We start from the raw sequence: 20,259 nt of genomic DNA on the forward strand, positions 1-20,259 counted from the left end.
ATATGGCTGGCATCCTTGCATCCTTATTACATGAGATATATCTTCTTGTATGTTAGTGTTTCTTAAACTTGTTTCTCCCAAGGCCCCTCCTCAGTTTTAAAAATGATGAAGGACTCAAAAAGATTTGTTTGTTTGTTTGGATGGGTTATACTTATTGATCATTGTCATATTTAAAATTAAAGCAGGCACTGCTGCCACTACCACTTCTCACGATTGTTTGATGGGATCTTAATATTGTGTTATTTTTCAACATAGGCTGGCAAATAATTTCAATTTTGCACACTTCTGAGAGGATCTTGGGGATTCCCAGGGATCCCAGGGTCACACTTTAAGAAACAACTTTCCATGCAATCTCCTCCATTTTTTGAGACCATATGAGAAGATTAGTTTATACAGGAAGCCCTCAACTTACAAATACTCATTTAGTGACTGTTCGAAGTTACAGCAGCACTGAAAAAACTGACGTAGGGCCATTTTTCACACTAACAACCTGTGGAAAGGGAACTTCACCAGGACAGTGGTGACACCCAAGCAGGAAAAGCCCGAGGGGAACATCAGGCTAGCCATAAAAACAAACTTGTATAGGAAAAGAAATTTAATAAAAAGTATTGAAAGGAGCCCCCTAGACAAAAGCCAAGTAATTAAGAAAGCTAGGAAAAGAAAACAGGCCCAATCAGCAAAACAAACAAACAAAAGACACAGAATAAATTACATAGGAAACGGACAGGAGATTGCCAGGAAACAAATAGAAAAAAAACCAGTATAAAGGTAAGAGATTAAGAAAGAACCGATACGGCAATCAAGCCGCCCCGCAGAGTTATTTTCCACACCTCGCTAAGTATGGTTTGTAAAATTTACTTATTATGTTTATAAAGATGTTAAATGAAGCATCAGCCATCTGGGTTTATTTTTCCTGGCGTTGAATTATCGCTGCAAAACTCTGAACAATGGGGAAACCAGATTCATTTAACAACTGGGTTACTAACTTAACAATTGCTATGATTTGTTTAACAACTGCGGGAAGAAAGTTCGTAAAACGGAGCAAAACGGACAACAACTGTCTTGCTTAACAACAGAAAATTGGGGCTCAATTGTGCTCATAAGATGAGGACTACCTGCAGTTAGTCTGGGCTTGCTGGGTACATGCATTTAGCTGACCTTAACTAAACACGATTGACCATATTTAAAATTGGATTGGGAGATGAGGAAAGCCAGGATCGGAGGACTAGATTGGGAAGTCAATGTAAACATCCTAGAACAGGGGTGTCAAACTCAAGGCCTGGGGGCTGGATCCGGCCCATATAGGGTGCTTAGAGCCGGCCTGCGGGGCCACCCTGTGTGACACCCCTGTCCTAGAATAATGCGGTTAACTTTTCTGTATTATTGCCAAGAAAACAACATGGGTGTATTCCTATAATCCTTAGGAATCACGTTCAACATAAAGACATTTCACTTGAGTTAATTTATGGGACCCCTATCACAGCCCTCAAAAGTATTCCCCACTGAATTGCCTCTTTGTTCATTTTTAAAAAGTTCTTTAAAACAAGTGTTTCAGGGGGAGGGGGTTTATTTTATTTTAACATCTTTCATGTTTTAATGTTTTTGTTGTTAACAAGCAAAAGGTTTTGGTAATAGGTGGTTTTCTTCCCTGGCTATCATTATTGTAAACTTGGTCCTCCTCTGTAAATCTGTTCGTTAGTTGAAATGTTCTCTTAATTTCAGAAAGGATTTTCATGTTCCCTGTTTCCAGTGGTGGGATTCAGTTTTTTTTAACTACCGGTTCTGTGGGTGTGGCTTGGTGGGCGTGGCAGGGGAAGGACGTCAGGGTTCCAGAAATTGTTTGGTTTAATCCAGTGGTTCCCAAACATTTTCAGTCCATTGCCCCCTTGGTGCTACAAACTCATCCTCGGTGCCACCTACCCAGCGGTGGGATTCAAATTTCTGTGGGCATGGCCTAATTTGAGGGTGTGGCTTGCCGGTCACATGACTGGGTGGGTGTGGCTTGTGGGTCATGTGACTGGGTGGGCGTAGCTTGCTGATCACGTGACTGGCTGGTGTGGCTTGCTGGTCACGTGACCGGGTAGGTGTGATCTGGTGGTTATGTGACTGGGTGGGCGTGGCCAGGTGACTGGCAAACCAAATACACATGGTCCTCACTTAATGGCCGGTTGCTTAGCAAGTGTTCTAATTTATGACTGGCCTCCCCAGAGATACTTGACCTCTTTTTGGAGTTTTGACAGCCATGCACATACATACACACACACACTCCCTTCTAACCCTGCTGGAGCAGGTCATTGCACTAGAATTGGCAAAGCTTCTCTGATCAGATTCTAGCAGTGAATAAAATCTAACCAGAGATGCTTTGCCGATTCTTGTTGATTTGTTTTATTTGTATCTCTTTATTTTATGTTGCTGAATTGCATTGACATGTGTGTCCCTTCTTGTGCGCAAGCCAGAAGCTTTTGTGATTCTTTGCAGCAAAAATTACCGACCTCTGGCTTTGCTCTACTTTTCAAACATGGCGACACTGCCGCGTTCTAGGTGCCGGCCCCGCAGGTCCACCCCATTGAGCCCACTGCACTGGAGGAACCTGCCCAAGCAAGTCAAGTCAATGGGGTGAGCCTGAGAGAGGGGAAGAGAGAGAAAGAAGAGAGAGAGAAGGAGAGGAAGAAAAGAAAGAGAAAAGGGAAAGAAAGAAAAAGGGACAAAGAAAGAGGGGGGATACAAGGAAGGGACAGAAAGAAAAAGAAATAAAGAAGGAGGGAGGAAGGGAGGAGAAAGATAATGAGATATCTATTCTAGTCCAATCACCTGCTCCAGCAGGGTTAGAAGGAATGTGTGTGTGTGTGTGTGTGTGTGTGTGTGTTCTCCTTGTAATTTACCAGTCCATTTTGGTCTTGCCTTCTTCAGAATTGGCACTGTAATTCATTGGGGAAAAGTAATATTTAGGGTGGAGATCTGGTCCAATGGATCCTGTTTAAAGCCTCAACAAAATGTGAGAGCTTCCTGATAGTCTTGACCATGTTTTGTCCACAAAGCCTTTAATAGAAGCCAAAGATGTTTCAATGTGCTGGCAAAGATGTTTCAATGTGGAAAAGGGCCTCAGTCTAAACTAGGCCTCATTTCAATCTGATGCATCAGGTCTCTCCCCCGCCCTCCCTCCCTCCCAGACTGGCTTTGTTCTACTTTCCCAATGTGTCTGCGGGGCTGGCGCTTCAAACATGGATAGATGGCTAGAGAGACAGACAGACAGACAGACAGACAGAGACAGGTAAGTAGGTAGGCAGATAGGTAGGTAGATAGGCAGGCAGACCTTTTGGATGAATGTATGGATAGATAGGTAGGTAAGTAGATTGGTAGATAAGTAGGTCGGTAGGTCGGTAGATCTATATTGGTAGGTAGGTAGGTAGACAGAAAGGCAGACAGGCAGGCAGACAGGCAGACCTTTTGGATGTATGTATGTATAGTATGGTATGGATGGACGGACGGACGGACAGACAGAAAGAAAGAATGCGTCAGCAGTGGCACTTTCAGAAAGTTAGTAGAGCAAAGCCAGAGTGGGAGTTGAAGTCCACACAAGTTGCCAAGGTTGAGAAACATGAGCTGAATATATCAACCCAGCTATTCTGGTTTAGAGTTTGGCATTCCGGCTTAGTCAGGGAATAAACCATGTCTAAGATCTTCCTGCTCCTTAATGCAGCTGCCCCTCTGCCCCTTCTCCAGCCCCCTTTGGCATCCAATTTTGCAATGCCGACCTCCCTGGGGCAGCGATGCAGCCGACCTCACTCTCTTTGCTTCAACCCAAGGCCCACTTCCATCGGGCCAAGCAAGGGGAGGTACTCTGCACATGCTCAGAGACTCCCAACTTCAGTGAAACGTTCTGTCCATCTTTATGCTCTGCCCGGGAGGAGGAAGGCGTGCGGAAGCAGCCCAGATGAGGGGAGGCGGAGGGAACGATCACTTGGAAACTAAGCAAGCAAGCAAGCAAGCGCAGGGCTCTGTCCGAAGAACCGGGCTGCAGAGGGAGGCTAGGTTCTAGATCCAGGATGGTGACGTAGAGCCGAACTGAACTGAGCGACGCGCTTTGGAGAGCTGCAGCTGCACCCACCTGCTTCCTGCGTGCAAGCCTGGCTGGCTGGAGAGGTGGGTGCTGTGCGCTCCCTTGTTCTCCTCCAGGCAAGGGGGCCCTAACGCCGGACCACCCACCCCTTCCACTGCGCACCTTGGGAGGGTTTTGCTTTCAGGCCTTCTGGCATGCCTCCTCCACTTCCACCGGAGAGGGCAGCCTGCAAGCTAAGGTGCCCTCTTTCCACCACCTCTCCCCACCAGGCTTGGCAAGGCTCACCGCGCGTGGGTTCTGCATTCGAGGCACCGGTTACGGAGCGATGAAACAGTCAATGGGCTGCGTGGCCGGCAGTCAGTGAGCCTGCGGGACCGGCACCTCGAATGCCCCCCCTTAGAGCCCCCTGCTGGCCCCCTTGCCTCTTACCACCCCCCTGAGGCATCCCACTGCCCCCCAGGGGACAGTACCGCCCACTTAGGGAACCACTGATTTAACCAGTAGCTCCGAGACAGGCATATTCTCAAAGTGCTTTATTAAAACAAAAAACTTGTCTGTGAGATTTCAGAAACTAAAGTTTCCTCCCAGACCTCCCACAATACTCAATCAACACCCACCCATTTTGTCCCACATCATCAATCACGTGAACCGATCACCCTTCAACTACAATTCTTGCTGCGCCATAAAGAATGACCTTGACTGTCTTACGTATTTATGTCGACTACAAATTACTCAAATACCAACAACCCCCCTTTCCATCCTCCGTATCAATGTGGCAGCTTTTAATAGGGATTCCAAAACTGACAAAGGATACTGTAAAATCCCCATTCCCTCCCCACTCCTGGGGGAGGGATATTGCAAAATCCCATTCCCTCTCCACCCACTAACCTGCTTTCCAGCTCCGTTCTCTTGTGCGGGGCAACAAAAGAAGATCCAGCCGATCAGCTGGGACTCGGGAGGCAGAAAACAGATGGGGGCGGGGCCAGTCAGAAGAGGTATCTACTGGTTCTCTGAACTACTCAACATTTCTGCTACTGATTCTCCAGAACTGGTCAGAACCTGCTGAATACCACCTCTGCTTGTTTCCAGAGGGAAAGCTGGGGTGGAGGAAAATCTGTTTAGGCAGCACCCATGCTGAAGAAGAGTTTATGTCTGCAACAGAAAGGAAGTGGAAGCTTGGGATTGCTGCTTGCAAAATTGTTTGCCGTATCAGAGCATTAAGAATAATTGGCTTTCTATCCCTCCTGTGTAGAAGTAAGGGATAGCCTATAATAAAGAGCTTGAATGCTGTGAGCGACAGATATGGCATACTTGTTTATAAAGGTATGACTATTGGGTATTTGGCTAGAAGGGTCTTGTGGAAGCCCATACCTTGGAGTCTTAGGATAAGTCATAATCACTACAAGGAAAGAATGATATGTTAATTTAAGGTTGCTCTGCAGAACACTGTAAAGCAAGCATGACCAACACGTGGACTGCAGGCCACATGCGGTCTGGACAGCCAATAATGTGGCCCCACAAGATCATAAACTTTTGTTATGTGATTTCTATACGTTAACGATATTATATATTTTATATGTGGCCTAAGACAATTCCTCTTCACTCAGTGAGATCAGGCAAGCCAGAATAGAATAGAATAGAATAAGAATAAGAATTGGAGTGGAAAGTAGGATAGGATAGTAGGATAGGAGAATAGAATAGAATAGAATAGAATAGAATAGAATAGAATAGAATAGAATAGAATAGAATAGAATAGAATAGAATAGAATAGAATTCTTTATTGGCCAAGTGTGATTGGACACATAAGGAATTTGTCTTGGTGTAAATGCTCTCAGTGCACATAAAAGGAAAGATACATTCATCAAGAGTCAAGAATCATGAGGTAGAACACTTAATAATAGTTATAGAGTACAATAAGCAATCAAATCATACAAGGAAACAGTCCATATAAATTGTAAGGATATAAGCAACAAAGTTACAGTCAAACAGTCACAAGTAGGAGGGGATGTGATAAGGAGTGATGATAAGATTAATAATAATAGTAGTGCAGGCTTTGTAAATAGTTGGACAGTGTTGAGGGACAATAGTTGGGCAGTGTTGAGATTAGCAGAGTGATAGCGTTCAGGAGAAAAAATGGCCTTGTGTCTAGTTGTTCTGGTGTGCAGTGCTTTATAACGTCGTTTTGAGGGTAGGAGTTGAAACAGTTTATGTCTGGGATGTGAGGGGTCTGTAAGGTTTGACATCCATGTTCTAAAGTAGGGATCGGCAACCCACAGCTCTGGAGCCTCATGTGGCTCTTTCATCCCTCTGCTGCCAGCTCCCTGTCACTCAAAATATGTGTTACAATCATCAATGTGCAACACTGGCTGGCACGCGATTTATAGGAGCTTTTCGACCCCCAGTAGGCCAACCATGGACAAAACCAAGAAAATAAAAGTTTCAGAAGAAAACAGGATGTTTAATTCAACTACATACGCTAGTTTTGTGGCCGCTCAGGAAATAGTCAGGCACAGGAAGGGTTTTGTGGCTCCTGGTATTTTCTCTTCTGTGAGGAAACTGGTCCAAATGGCTCTTTGAGTGTTGAAGGTTGCTGACCCCTGTTCTAAAGCAACAATTTATTTATTTACTTATATGTATCTGCCTTTATTATATTACAAATAATTCAAGGCATCAAACATACCCAGCGCACCTTCTTCTTCCAATTTTCTGTACAACAGCCCTGTGAGGTGAATTGAACCAAGAAAGAGTGATTGGCTCAAAGTCACTCAATTGGTTTTCATGGCTAAGGCAGGACTAGAATTCAAAATCTCACTGTGATCAGCCCAAAGACACCCAGGCAGCTTTTATGCCTCAGGCAGGACTAGAACTCATGGTCTCCTGCTTTCTAATTAGGTGCCTTAACCACTAGACCAAACTACCTTTCCAGTCGATGATTTTTAAACAAGCAAGAAGTTCTTAGAAGGGGAGGAATCGAACCTGCACCAAGTCAAATTGTGCTATTCCATTCCCAAAAAGAAGACTAAGCCATATGAAGGAGTAATGGCAGAGTTGGCAAGAATAGAGAGAAATTGTCATCTTTGAAAGCCATATTAAAACCAGATGCTTCCACGCTGCCACATTCTTGAGTCTGGGAAAATGGGAGGGGGGAAGTTCTTGGAGTGTTTGTGATTAGACACAGTAGCATTCTTCTTCTAAGTCAAGGTCATGTTATTTCTGCACCTGGGTGAAGAGAAGTCTCAAGTTGGGATAAATGGTGATTGGGGCATGTGATGCGATGATGGGTGCAGGGGGTGGATTTGTAGTTTTTACTTACTGCAAAGAAACCCGGAACTTTCAGATTTGGGTTTCCCCAGATGTGCCAGTTTACTATCTCAATAAAACTTTTGAGAGGTTGTCGTCTCGGAGTTTGTCATGCCCCTGTTAGAATCTGACTCTTGAGGGAGAGGAGGAACAGCTGACAGGGAATGGGAGTGTGCTCCGGCGGTTGTGGAGGAAACTGGGGAAGGGCACAGACAGGCTGGGCATTCAGAGGAAGACCCAGGCCCATCCCCTCTTCATCCTAGGGCACGCAGGGAAGAGTGGATAAGGGAGAAACATGAATGGCATGGTCGACATGGGAGGAAAGGGCCTTGATCCCCTTCATGGGCTGCAGCTGTGAGGACTGTTTAAAAGGACAAACTGTGCATGGGCCAGTGCTGGAAGCAAAGCATTAAAATCTTTCTAGTCTTTCAGTTGTCATCTGAGTTCTGGCGTCCTTCCCAGTGTGTGTATTTCGATATCTGTGGATGTCTTCAAGCCCTTATCCTGCCTTGTCTCATTAATTGTTTCAGTGTGGTTTGTCTTTTTTTTTTTTTATAATTTATATGTATTGTGAGTTTGAACAGAAGTTCTTCCTTTTCGCAACTGTTTGTGGGGGAGTTTTTTCTCCAGTCAATGATAATTGGACCTTTGAAGCCAAGTTGAAGGAATTAAAGGGACTTCACCAGTTGTTGTGACTTTGTTGCTTTTGTATCCCACCCTGGATCATCACAGAGTTATTTGTTGGAGTGGAAGTTTTCTGGAACGCTGACAGAAATATTGATTCGCTTTCCCCTCCTCTTTCTCCTTCTTTGTTTAGGGATGAGAAGAACCAGTCCATTATCGTTAGTGGGGAATCCGGAGCGGGCAAAACAGTCTCAGCCAAATACGCCATGCGGTTCTTTGCATCAGTGGGAGGCTCCTCCAGCGAATCCAATATTGAAGAGAAGGTCCTGGCTTCCAGTCCTATCATGGAGGTAAGATCTTTGATGGTGCTGGTGTGGGGAGATTGCGTTGTTTTTGTATAATGCAAAGGAGAACATTTGCGTCACCCTGGAAATATTGAGTCATGTTGTTTAGTCACTAAGTGATGTCTGTTTCTTTGTGACCCCATGGGCTATAGCATGTCATCTATTATCTCCTGGAATTTGCCCTAATCCTTGTTCATTGTGTTAATGATACTATCTAGCCATCTCCTCTTCTGTCGTTCCCTTCTTCTTTTGCCTGTGCTGAACAGGTTCACCATCACTGTCCTATCGTGTATCTCCAACAATACGCTCCCCCCATAGGAAGACCCAGCATGTTTTCTAGGCATAAAATGAAATTAAGCCCCTCCCCCCAAATTTAGGCCTAGTTTAAAACATGCGAAATTGGGGGGGGGGAAGGCCAGGGGGGGAACTTGCCATTAGGAGTGCCCCGCGGGCAGCTACGCCTCACCATCAGCCGCTCCTAACACCATGGTGGAGCATGGAGGGCTCCCTTACCCCTCCCTTAGCCGGGTCAGCAGGTGGGCAGCGTTGGCGTGGATGTCCGGCAGCATTTCAGCTGCTTCTCAAGCCTCCGTAGCTTCCATGGTTCCCACTGGTGCTGGCGCCTCTCTCGCCAGTGCTGTCTCCAACAACAGCGTATTAGTCGCTACTGCTTTTCCCCCATCCCCGTAACAATAGGAAAAAAAAATTTTTTTTGAGGTACCTGGGAGCATCGCACGCTGCGTTTTGGTTTAATCCCGAGCGGCTGGGTGGGCGTGAGAAGAGCCGAGTGAGCGTCTCTGCTGCTGCTACCCTTGGTGCTCCAGCCTCGGGCTCTGCAAGTTTGCAAAAGTCCCGGTGCACAGCCCGTTCCTGCATTCCAAGCGCCCAGGCCGAGCTGCAGCTGTCCCTCTCTTGCCAGCGCCATCTCCAATAACAGCGGAAGCAGCGGCGGGAACTGTGAAAGTTACGGAGGCGGCTCCCCCACCCAAGAAGTGGCTGAAATGCTTCCACGGTTCCCACCGCTGCTGCCGCTGTTATTGGAGACAGCACTGGCGAGAGAGGGACAGCTGCAGCTCGGCCTGGGCGCTTGGAATGCAGGAACGGGCTGCACAGAGCTCAAGGCTGGAGCACCAAGGGTAGCAGCAGCAGAGACGCTCACTCGGCTCTTCTCACGCCCACCCAGCCGCTCGGGATTAAACCAAAACGCAGCACGTGGAGCTCCCAGGTACCTCAAAATGTTTTTTTTTTTCCTATTGTTACAGGGATGGGGGGAAAGCGGGAGCGACTAATACGCTATCATTGGAGAGGGCGCTGGTGCATGGGGGGGGGAATTAATTCACCCCCGAAAAGACATCCTAGCCGTTTTTGGGGGGCTCAAAAAAAAAATAAGGCCCGGCCTTATTTTGTGAAAAACACGGTAGTAGGTTTTTGAGAGTTTTCGTCCCTCTTTGCCAATGTTTTCTGTCTCGGGGCCAGTTTTTATGTTGCTTGCTCTTCCTGTTATTTGGCTGTGCTGACTCATGCAATTTCTAAAACACATGCCACAGATGTGCAAAGGCACCTCACCATATGCATCAGTGCAGCCAATCAATTAAAATTAAACGGTGATGTGAGCCAACAAGGCCAACACGACACTAATGCTCAATGATGAGTATCATCATCATTTCATTTTATTTCTTTACCAGAGCTTGATTTTGAGGCAGGAATTAAAACCTTTGGGCGATCATAATGAACTCTGCAGGCCAGTCCTTAATTGTAGCTGCGTAAGCTGCAGCCGCAGCACCAAGAGGCACATCAGAAAGCTTTCTCAGAAAGAAAACATATTTTTTTCTCTCTTTGGAAAAGCTGCCAAAACACTCCCCGTCCTGCTATTCAAAGGGGATGAGCGTGAAAGTCTTAGAAAATTTGGAAGGTCAGCATTTGAGTAGTGTCTGTCCTTTTATATACATTTGGGCCCTTTCAATTCCAAGGCAAAAAAGAGATAATGAGGTAATGGTAATCCTCGGCTTACAACGGTTCATTTATTGATGGTTCAAAGTTGCAACACCGCTGTAAAAAGTGACTTATGACCATTTTTCACACCACTGATACAGCATCCCCATGGTCTCAGGATCAAAATTTGTGTGATGACCTGTGGCGTGGCACAAAGCAACACAGTCAAACAAGCAATAAGAGTCCCTTTATTATCTCCAGCTTTGCCCCCAATGTCTAAGTTACCTTCCATTGGAGAAAAACTCTCCCAGGAACAGCTTTTAACTGTAGAAAATTCAGTCCAAAACCAGGTACATACAAACTGTAACTAAAAATCCAAAACAAACCATGCTGAAGTTATTAGCTTGACAAGGCGGGAGAAGGAAGTTCAGACTTGAAAGCATGGCAAAACTCACACAGTTGGGAAGACGCCAAGAACACAAATAAGCTTCGACGATACAAGATAATTCACGTTTCTCCCAACAGCTTGCTGTGCGCGGCTTCCTCTTTTATACACTGCTCCCAGCTGCAGCTAATGAAGGGAATCAGAGCCCTTTCCTCCTCCGTAAGCCACGCAACTCACATTGCTCCCTTCTCTGTTCCTCCCATCTCCTAGGATGAAGAGGAGGTGGCCTGGGTCTTCCCCTGAATTCTCTCTCCTTTGTTCTACCGCTTTCCTGCTCTGCCCAGCCGGACTTTGCCATTCCCCAGTTTCTTCCACAGGCAACAGAGCCACACTCCCACTCCCTGTCAGCTGTTCGGCTTCTTCTTCCGAGTCAGATTCCAACAGGGGCATGACAATTTGGATGCTTGGCAACTGGCTCATATTTATGACAATTGCAGTGTCCCAGGGTCACGTGATCACTTTTTGCAACCTTCTGACAAGCAAAGTTCAATGGGAAAGTCAGATTCACTTAATAACTGTGTTACTAACTTTTTTTTACTATTTTAATTTCTTTATATACATAAACATTTTTGAATACAGCGTTTTGTCCGAGTCTGTTATTTTACAGTGAATAAGAACCATAGCCAGTACTATTAAAAATATTGTCCCTTTTTCTAATAAGGATACTTATAATATCATATAATATTGTAGTTATACACCATCTCTGTTTTTAATAAAAGCATTCATTGTTTTCTTTCTCTAACTTCTACCCTTTTGTCTTTAACCAGTCGTAGAATTTATTCCACATCAAGTAGTCTGAGTCTTGCCCCCCCCCGCAAAAAAAACCAACCTCTGTTACTAACTTAACAACTTCAGTGATTCACTTAATAACTGTGGCAAGAAAGGACATAAAATGGGGAAAACTCACTTAACAGCTGTCTCACTTAGCAACAGAAACGTTGGGCTCAATTGTAGTCATAAGTTGAGGACTACCTATATATAGCACTCCTTAAACGTAATACTTTTTTCCTAAAAGGTGAGCTTTGGCTTGTTGGATAGTTGTGTCATTCTCAGAAGAGATGCAGCTGCTTTAAGGAAATTACACAGAGTGGGGTGCAGGAGTTCCCAAAATACTGCAGGTGAAACCGAAAAATTAGAATATCATGCAAAAGTTCATTTATTTCAGAGATGCAACTTAAAAGGTGAACCTAACATATGAGATAGACTCATTACATGCAAAGCAAGATAATTCAAGCCGTGATGTGTCATAATTGAGATGATTATGTCTTACAGCTCATGAAAACCCCAAATCCACAATCTCAGAAAATTAGAATATTGTGAAAAGGTTCAATATTCTAGGCTCAAAGTGTCCCACTCTAATCAGCGAATTAAGCCATAACACCTGCAAAAAGGGTTCCTGAGCCTTTAAATGGTCTCTCAGTCTGGTTCAGCCGGAATCACAGTCATGGGAAAGACTGCTGACCTGACAGTTGTGCAGAAAACCACCACTGACACCCTCCATAAGGAGGGAAAGCCTCAAAAGGTAATTGCAAAAGAAGTTGGATGTTCCCAAAGTGCTGTATCAAAGCACATTACTAGAAAGTTATGTGGAAGGGAACAGTGTGGAAGAAAATGGTGCACAAGCAGCAGGGATGACCGCAGCCTGGAGAGGATTGTCAGGAAAAGGCCATTCAAAAGTGTTGGGGACTTTCACAAGGAGTGGACTGAGGTTAGAGTCACTGCATCCACCACACACAGACGGATCCTGGACATGGGCTTCAAATGTCGAATTCCTCTTGTCAAGCCGCTCCTGAACAACAAACAACGTCAGAGGCGTCTTACCTGGGCTAAAGAAAAACAGAACTCGTCTGTTGCTCAGTGGTCCAAAGTCCTCTTTTTTGATGAGAACAACTTTTGCATCTCATTTGGAAACCAAGGACCCAGAGTCTGGAGGAAGAATGGAGGGGCACACACTGCAAGATGCTTGAAGTCCAGTGTGAAGTTTCCACAGTCTGTTGATTTGGGGAGCCATGTCATCTGCTGGTGTTGGTCCACTGTGCTTCATTAAGTCCAGGGTCACCGCAGCTGTCTACCAGGGGATTTTGGATGACTTCATGCTTCCTTCTGCAAACAAGCTTTATGGGGATTCTGACTTTATTTTCCAGCAGGACTTGGCACCTGCCCACACTGTCAAAAGCACCAAACCCTGGTTCCATGATTACTGTGCTTGATTGGCCAGTAAACTCGCCTGACCTGAACCCCATAGAGAATCTATGGGGCATTGCCAAGAGAAAGATGAGAGACATGAGACCGAACAATGCAGAAGAGCTGAAGGCCGCTATTGAAGCATCCTGGTCTTCCATAACACCTCAGCAGTGCCACAGGCTGATAGCTTCCATGCCACGCCGCATTGAGGCAGTAATTGCTGCAAAAGGGGCCCAAACCAAGTACTGAATACATATGCATGCTTATACTTTTCAGAGGTTCGATATTGTTCTATGTACAATCCTTGTTTTATTGATTGCATATAATATTCTAATTTTCTGAGATTGTGGATTTGGGGTTTTCATGAGCTGTAAGCCATCATCATCACAATTATGACAAATCACGGCTTGAACTATCTTGCTTTGCATGTAATGAGTCTATCTCATATATTAGTTTCACCTTTTAAGTTGCTTTACTGAAATAAACGAATTTTTGCACAATATTCTAATTTTTCGAGTTTCACCTGTATTTTGCTTTCAGATCTGAAGTCCTGCATAAGATTCTGCCCTGAGTCTCAATTTCCCCTAGAAAATAGTATTCAAAATAGCTGGTTGTCCTTGAATTGGTGGATTATTAACTCAGTCTGGAGTATAACCACCATGATACTTAGCTGCACACTAACTAGCAGTCAGGAGACATGATGAAAATGCCTTAGTTTTAAAACACATGGACAGATTTAACCACGGTTTCAATTGGGAAACTGTGAGCATCCTAGACCAAGCAAGGACCAAAAAAGAGTAGAGAATTTCTGGAAGCTGGCATTCAGACAAACCAGCCATCAACAGACACATAGAGATAAACAACATCTACGTGCCATTCAAAAGAGATAATCAAAAAGCCAAAAAGGAAGCAACCTCCCCCCAGCCCAAAGACCTCACCAGCAATGAACACCCAGATAATACCAGGGATTAACACCATTTTAATACTAGGCTAGCAATCAAGCAGTAAACAATACCCTAATCAAGGAATTTCCAACTCAGACAAACAAACTACCAGTAAAAACACCCTAATCAAGGAACCACCAAGGACAATCTCCAACACTGACAAGGCAAGCCAGCCGTATATGAACAGAGAGCAAACCCCACTTCCTTATACCACTGATGATGTTATCTAGTCAATAATGAAATGTCAGCAAGAAAACCATTAAGTTCAGAAGGCAGCAAAGACCCCACAATTGAACGCTCAGCTACAAATATTCTCTCCTATTGATATAAGTGACAATTGGAGGACGGGGGTTACCTCAAATTCTTTCCTTGAATTTTAATATTTGAAGGTTTTATTCACAAGGAAAAAGATAGTGGCTGGATCCTAAGCTTTGCACCCAAATAAGACATTTTCAGACAAATGCCAAAACAAATTATGGCTCAGTTTTCCATGTGAAAGCAACCAACATTTGACAACAATTGACCCACCTACACTATGAGAGGTGTGTTTTGAATGAAAACTTAATAAGAGGGGCTGATTAAAAGTGTGTTGTGCTTAATTTAAGTGCAGCAATCACTGGGGACTTTTCCTATGAAGGAACTGCACTTAAAAAAAGAAAAACCTATCTAGCATATTTATATTTTGAGAATTTAATAGCTTTGCTCCCGCTTTTCTAATATTCTTTCAAAGGAATTTTATTACCACCAGTGCCTGTGGACACTACATTAAAAAATCTGTTCCTATTTCAAAAACTCCAATAAGATAGAAATATGAGCAGAAGATTATTGGCACGAATGTATTATTATTATTTTTGCTTTTAATCAACTTTTAAAACCAGAATCCATGCCTTCATTAAAGCTTAACTTAAGATCCAGAGTTGTAAATTCTTGATAAGACACTATTTTTTATGCCAGTTTGTTGTTGTTATTAATTTTAGTTCTGGCTAGTATAATAGGTTCTGTTCTTATGTAAGCTGTTTGCCACTTAACAGGCATGGTTGCTAAGCACAGTTTCGCTAATACCTTTGGAAGCACAGTTCATTTCAATTGCTTTACTGTAATCAGTTTAGCTCAAATTCTCAGCTATTAAGACACAAATATGTGGCTTTGTCCCAACTTTGCATGTAGTAAAAAGATATTTTATAATTAATCAGTAAAGCTATATCCAGAACTAAAACAATCAGTGCAAGCTTCCATTGATTTCTCATAGAAAGTAAATACTATAGACTAATTATGGTTAATCAGGATTGTTTGAATAAAACACAGTTGCTTGGATCCATATACGATAATACACCGCAAACCATGATCTCTGCCAACAACAGTGGCTGGATTCACACCACGGCCTAACCCTAACCCTAACCCATTTTAAAAGGCCAAGTTTGGGAAATACTGATCTAGAGAATCTAGACTGTTAATTAAATATGATAACAAAATCTTATCATAATTACTTTGCTGCCGTCTTCATCGTTTACCCTCTAAAACAAGTTTGTAAAGTCAATCATTGCTGGTTTCACAGGTAGAGGAGATAAATCTAATAGATATTTTATGATCTAGTTAAAGAGTGTAGCACTTAATCTTCAAGCAATGGTGCTCTCTCCATCTTTCAATCTCTCGGTCTTTCTCTTAATGTTTTTTTTTTTTAGTTATATGCAATTAATCAATGAAGTGCACCTGTGAGATGAATGAATATTGATGGAAAAAATATATTATATTTTAAACCTTTTATTAATTTCATAAAGGCAATTGGTAATGCAAAAACAACCCGGAATGACAACAGCAGCCGTTTTGGGAAATACATTCAGATTGGCTTTGATAAAAGATACCGTATCATTGGTGCCAACATGAGGACGTACCTGCTTGAGAAATCAAGAGTTGTATTCCAGGTTAGCTTATTTATCATTTATTTATTTATCAATTTATTATTTATATATGATATTTTATTTTGTACATATATGTGTGTGTGCATATATCTATATATATCTAACTATATCATCTATCCATCCATCATCTGTCCATCCATCCATCTATCCATCCATCCATCTATCATACTTCCCACCCCCCCTCTCTCTATCTAACTCTATCTATCTAACTATCTATCTATCTAAATTTTGTTCTTTTTGATCTGACGATCGAACAAGAACTGTATGATAGCTTCGGTCCAGAATGGTGCTCATCCCAATTATTACAAATCCTGTAAAATATAATGCTGTGTTACAATATTAATTACAATAGATGGGACTACTCTGTGTCTAATCTGTTGTAGAGTTTTGTGAATCGAATGCCCCTCCCGTCATGCCCTATGATGAAGTATGGTGAAAATGGAGGTGTTTCATTTTTAAGGAATTCTAAGAATTAGCGTCATTTGCTTTTATACTTAGAAAACAAAGTATTTGCCTTAGTTAATTCATCTCCACTAGTATCCAACTGCCATTACATTTGAAAAAGAAACCGGGCACATTTGATTGACTTATCTGACAGAAGTAGCTAAATGAAGAATTGTAGGAGTATTTGTAGGAATATGTAGAAACGGCAGACCCGTTATTTGGTTGCAGGTGCTTCTGTAATGGTATACAACTAATAACGTGATATATTCTTCCCGTGATTAAAAAAACAGTGCCAACCATGCAATAGCCTGGAGGAGGAAGAACCCACACCCCTGGGGACATGTGATCACCCCTCCTGGGATCATGTGATCACCCCTCCCCCGATAAATGCTCAGGAAGAATTGAATATGTGCACTGTGGTTCTATAAACCTGGATAGGGAAGAGGGTTAGATTAGAGCAGGGGTGTCAAACTCGATTTCATTGAGGGCCGCATCAGAGCTATGTTTGACCATGGGAGACCAGGGTGAGCATGGCCAGTGACGGCGTGGCCAAGGAGGGCACAGCCAGTGAGGGCGCGGCCAGTGAGGGTGTGGCCAGCTTGACATCACTCGTGTCGGGGCGCCTGTGGTGGCCAAGTACTACGCCAGGACTTCCCTCAGACCAGTGGCAGGATTCAAATATTTTACTACCGGTTCTGCGGGCGTGGCTTGGTGGCCGTGGCAGGGGAAGGATACTATAAAATCTCCAGTCAGAGATAGTATTTGTCAGTTCTCTGAACTACTCAAAATTTCTGCTATTGGTTCTCCAGAACTGGTCAGAACCTGCTGAATACCACCTCTGCCTCAGACCCTCCTTCACTCTCACTATAATTTCCTTCCTTCCTTCCTTCCTTCCTTCCTTCCTTCCTTCCTTCCTTCCTTCCTTCCTTCCTTCCTTCTTTTTCCTTCCCTCTTCATTCTCCTTCCCTCTTCCTTCCCCTCTTTCCTTCCTTTTCTTTGTCTTTCCTCTTTCCCTTTCTCCTTTCCTGTCCCTTCTTGCATGCTCGAATGCAAAAGGGGAAACATTTCTCCTTTTGTTTTGCTTTGCTTTTAGTTTGTTTTGTGAGCCCTCTGAAGTATAAGTGACCTGAAATATGAATAAGGCATCTCAACAATCCTTAGCTATCTGAGATAGGATATGCAGGAGCCATTCTTTAAAGATATTTCATATGAATAACTCTCCAAGGAGTGGTTTCACATGGAAAAAGTCAGCAAGATGCTGAGAAGGCGTCTAGTTTTATTTGAATCTTCTCTACTTTGAATGATGTGGCAGATGTACTCGTTCCAATTGAAAGGAAACTTACTAGCCTATGATTCAATGGCTACATCGACATTCAGGAGTAGTGCGATGGTCTAGAGGTGGAGCTTTTGCCTCACAATCAGAAGGCTGTGAGTTCGATCCTAGGTAGAGGCACATATTTCTCTGCGCGCACTGAGAGCATATCTGTTGAAAAAAACTCCGCATTGGTGACAGGAAGGGAATACGGCCAGTAAACACTCAGCTCCATTCAGTTGGCCAGACTCCACCGTGCAAGGGATTATGGTGTCATTAAAAGATGATGATGGACATTGAGAACCGTGATTTAGAATCTACAAGATCCACCTTAGGAATGAAAATCTTGGCAGGATTTGGGTAGCCTCACAATCAGCTATAACTAAAACTTAAATCTGAGTCGGCTGAGTATACATAGTCCTTGACTTAACAACCATTAATTTCATGATCGTTTGAAGTTACACAACAGCACTGAAAACAATGATCTTTTTTTGCACTTAACAAGTGTTGCAGCATCTCCATGGTCACCTGAACAAAATTTGGACAACAAATTTGCACACCAACAACTGGTTCAGTGAGCACATGCTCGCCAAAACAGTTGTTATACCAGTAGGGTCCCATCCGTGCAGCTGGACTTTGTTTTCTTCCTTGAAAACATTTCGCTTCTCATCCAAGAAGCTTCTTTGGTTCTGAAGAATGCCAGTTCTTCAGTCAGAACTGAAGAAGCTTCTTGGATGAGAAGTGAAATATTTTAAGAAAAAAAAAAAAACGCAAGAAAGTCCAGTTTTTGAAAAGCACCGTTGCGGCAAGAAAGGTAGGAAAATGGCCCAAAACTCACTTAACAACTGTCTTGCTTAGCAAGGAAAATTTTGGGCTCAATTGTGGTCGTAAGTCAAGGACTACATGTAATTTGTAACGATGGACCAATGTTTGAGCATTGTGTTGTATTTTCATTCCTCTATAATCTCTCCTTTGTCCGTTTGAGATTAAGGTTACATACATAACACCTCCATTTAGATCCTAATTAGAAGAGACACATTGAGTCAGAAACTTAAGCAGGATCAGTTCTAGCTAGCTGATGGATAGGAAACCTCTAGAAAATCCCAGGACTGTAGGCTATATTTGGTATACAATCTGTAAAAGCTTCATTTGAAAGAGGCTCCTTTCCACCCTCAATTCCTTTAATATAAAATAAAGATAATCCCTCATGCATTTTAAGGATGGTGGTTTTGGACTTTCTCATTCTTTCATAACAGTAATCAGAAAAATTCCAGTTCGTTTGTCCTCCATTTAATATTAGTCTCCTAGTGTAACTAAATTAAAACTACCGTATTTATCGGCGTATAACACGCACTTTTTCCCCCTGAAAATAGGGGGCAAATGATGTATGCGTGTTATACGCCGATGTCCCGTTCCCAATAGTGCCTAGCGGCGGCGCAGCGTCGTGACGCTGCGCCCGCCGCATATTAAAGGGAATGCATGTTATACGCCTGTGCGTGTTATACGCCGATAAATACGGTAATTGCAGATAATTTTTTTTTAAAAAAAATCCATTTTTACCTTGAAGAAATGTGTGTGAAATTTGAGTTTGAATAAATCTAGGGCACAGTTCCCTAACTTTTGGGGGGTTGGTGGCCTAGGGGGAATGGGAGAAAGAGGGGATGGTTTTGTGGGAAGGGCAGGTGCATGTACGCGACTACTCACACAAGTGGGTCGAGAGCACCTGTGTCAGTGGGGCCCCGAGTGCCTCTGATACTTGTGTAAGTGGGTCCGTGAGCCCCTGTGATGTTCACGCAAGTAGAGCTGTGCATGTGCATGCAAGTGAACCAGCCAGCCAGGGGTGGGCTTCAAAAATTTCAGCAACCGGTTCTCTGCCCGGTTGCTGGGTGGGCATGGCCATGGTAAGGGTGGCCTAGTCAGCATCCTGCATCACGGGGGGCGGGGGGGGTATTTTCACCCACTCTGGGCTCCAGAGGCTTTCCTTGAACCTCCAGAAGGGCAAAAACGGCCTCCCTGACCTCCGGAGGCCGGAAACGGGCCTGTTTCCAGCCTTCCGGAACTTTTGGAAGGCCCATTTTTCACGCTCCAAAGGCTCCGGAGGCTTTCCTTGAACTTCTGGGAGGGTAAAAACGGCCTCCCCTGGTCTCTGGAGGCCCCCTGGAGGCCAGAAATGGGCCCGTTTCCGGCCTTTCAGAGCCTCCCGGAGGCCCGTTTTTCACCCTCCCCAAGCCTCCGCGTGGGCCCTGCACTTACCTGGCACCCAAAATGGACTGCGTGGAGACTCCTGGGAAGGGCAGGGTTGGGTTAGAGGGGCAGGGCCAGGTGGGAGGGGCCAGCCAGCGGTGGGATTTGCGATTTCACCGAACTGCGCAGAATCTTAGCTAGAGAATCGTCCAAACCCGCAGGAGCCCACCCCTGCATCCAGCCACTCACATTGCCCAGTTGCAAATAGGCCGCAGCCCACAGATTGGGGACCCCTGATTTAGAGAACAGCAAAAGGACATGCTGAATGATTATTTCATTAATTTGTAGCTCATTTCTCCGCAAATAAATTAATGTTCTTTCTCAGGCCGCTGATGAACGAAACTATCACATTTTCTATCAGCTGTGTGCCTCTGCTAGTCTTCCAGAACTGAAGGACCTCTCACTATGTAAGTATGCTATTTTGCACATAGCATTCAGCCTCCCCAATGAACCTTCCAAATAATGTCTGAAACTCCAAATAATAAATTTGTGGAGCCTAGCATTTCC

At 43.9% G+C, this 20,259-nt stretch overlaps 1 protein-coding gene across 4 annotated transcripts in view; it reads left to right on the forward strand.

The window, feature by feature from the left end:
* Positions 1-20,259, forward strand: part of MYO5B (myosin VB) — a 297,420-nt gene that overhangs the window by 127,247 nt on the left and 149,914 nt on the right. For all 4 annotated transcript variants that reach the window (XM_087927512.1, XM_026714934.2, XM_087927513.1 and 1 more), the window contains exons 5-7: positions 8,178-8,334; positions 15,612-15,755; positions 20,078-20,159. In XM_087927512.1, the coding sequence (XP_087783638.1) occupies positions 8,178-8,334; positions 15,612-15,755; positions 20,078-20,159 (383 nt within the window). The remainder of the gene's footprint in view (positions 1-8,177; positions 8,335-15,611; positions 15,756-20,077; positions 20,160-20,259) is intronic.

Source organism: Pseudonaja textilis, chromosome 2, assembly GCF_049901715.1.
Source record: "Pseudonaja textilis isolate UNSWEBS1 chromosome 2, rPseTex1.2, whole genome shotgun sequence".
Classification (NCBI taxonomy): Eukaryota; Metazoa; Chordata; class Lepidosauria; order Squamata; family Elapidae; genus Pseudonaja; species Pseudonaja textilis.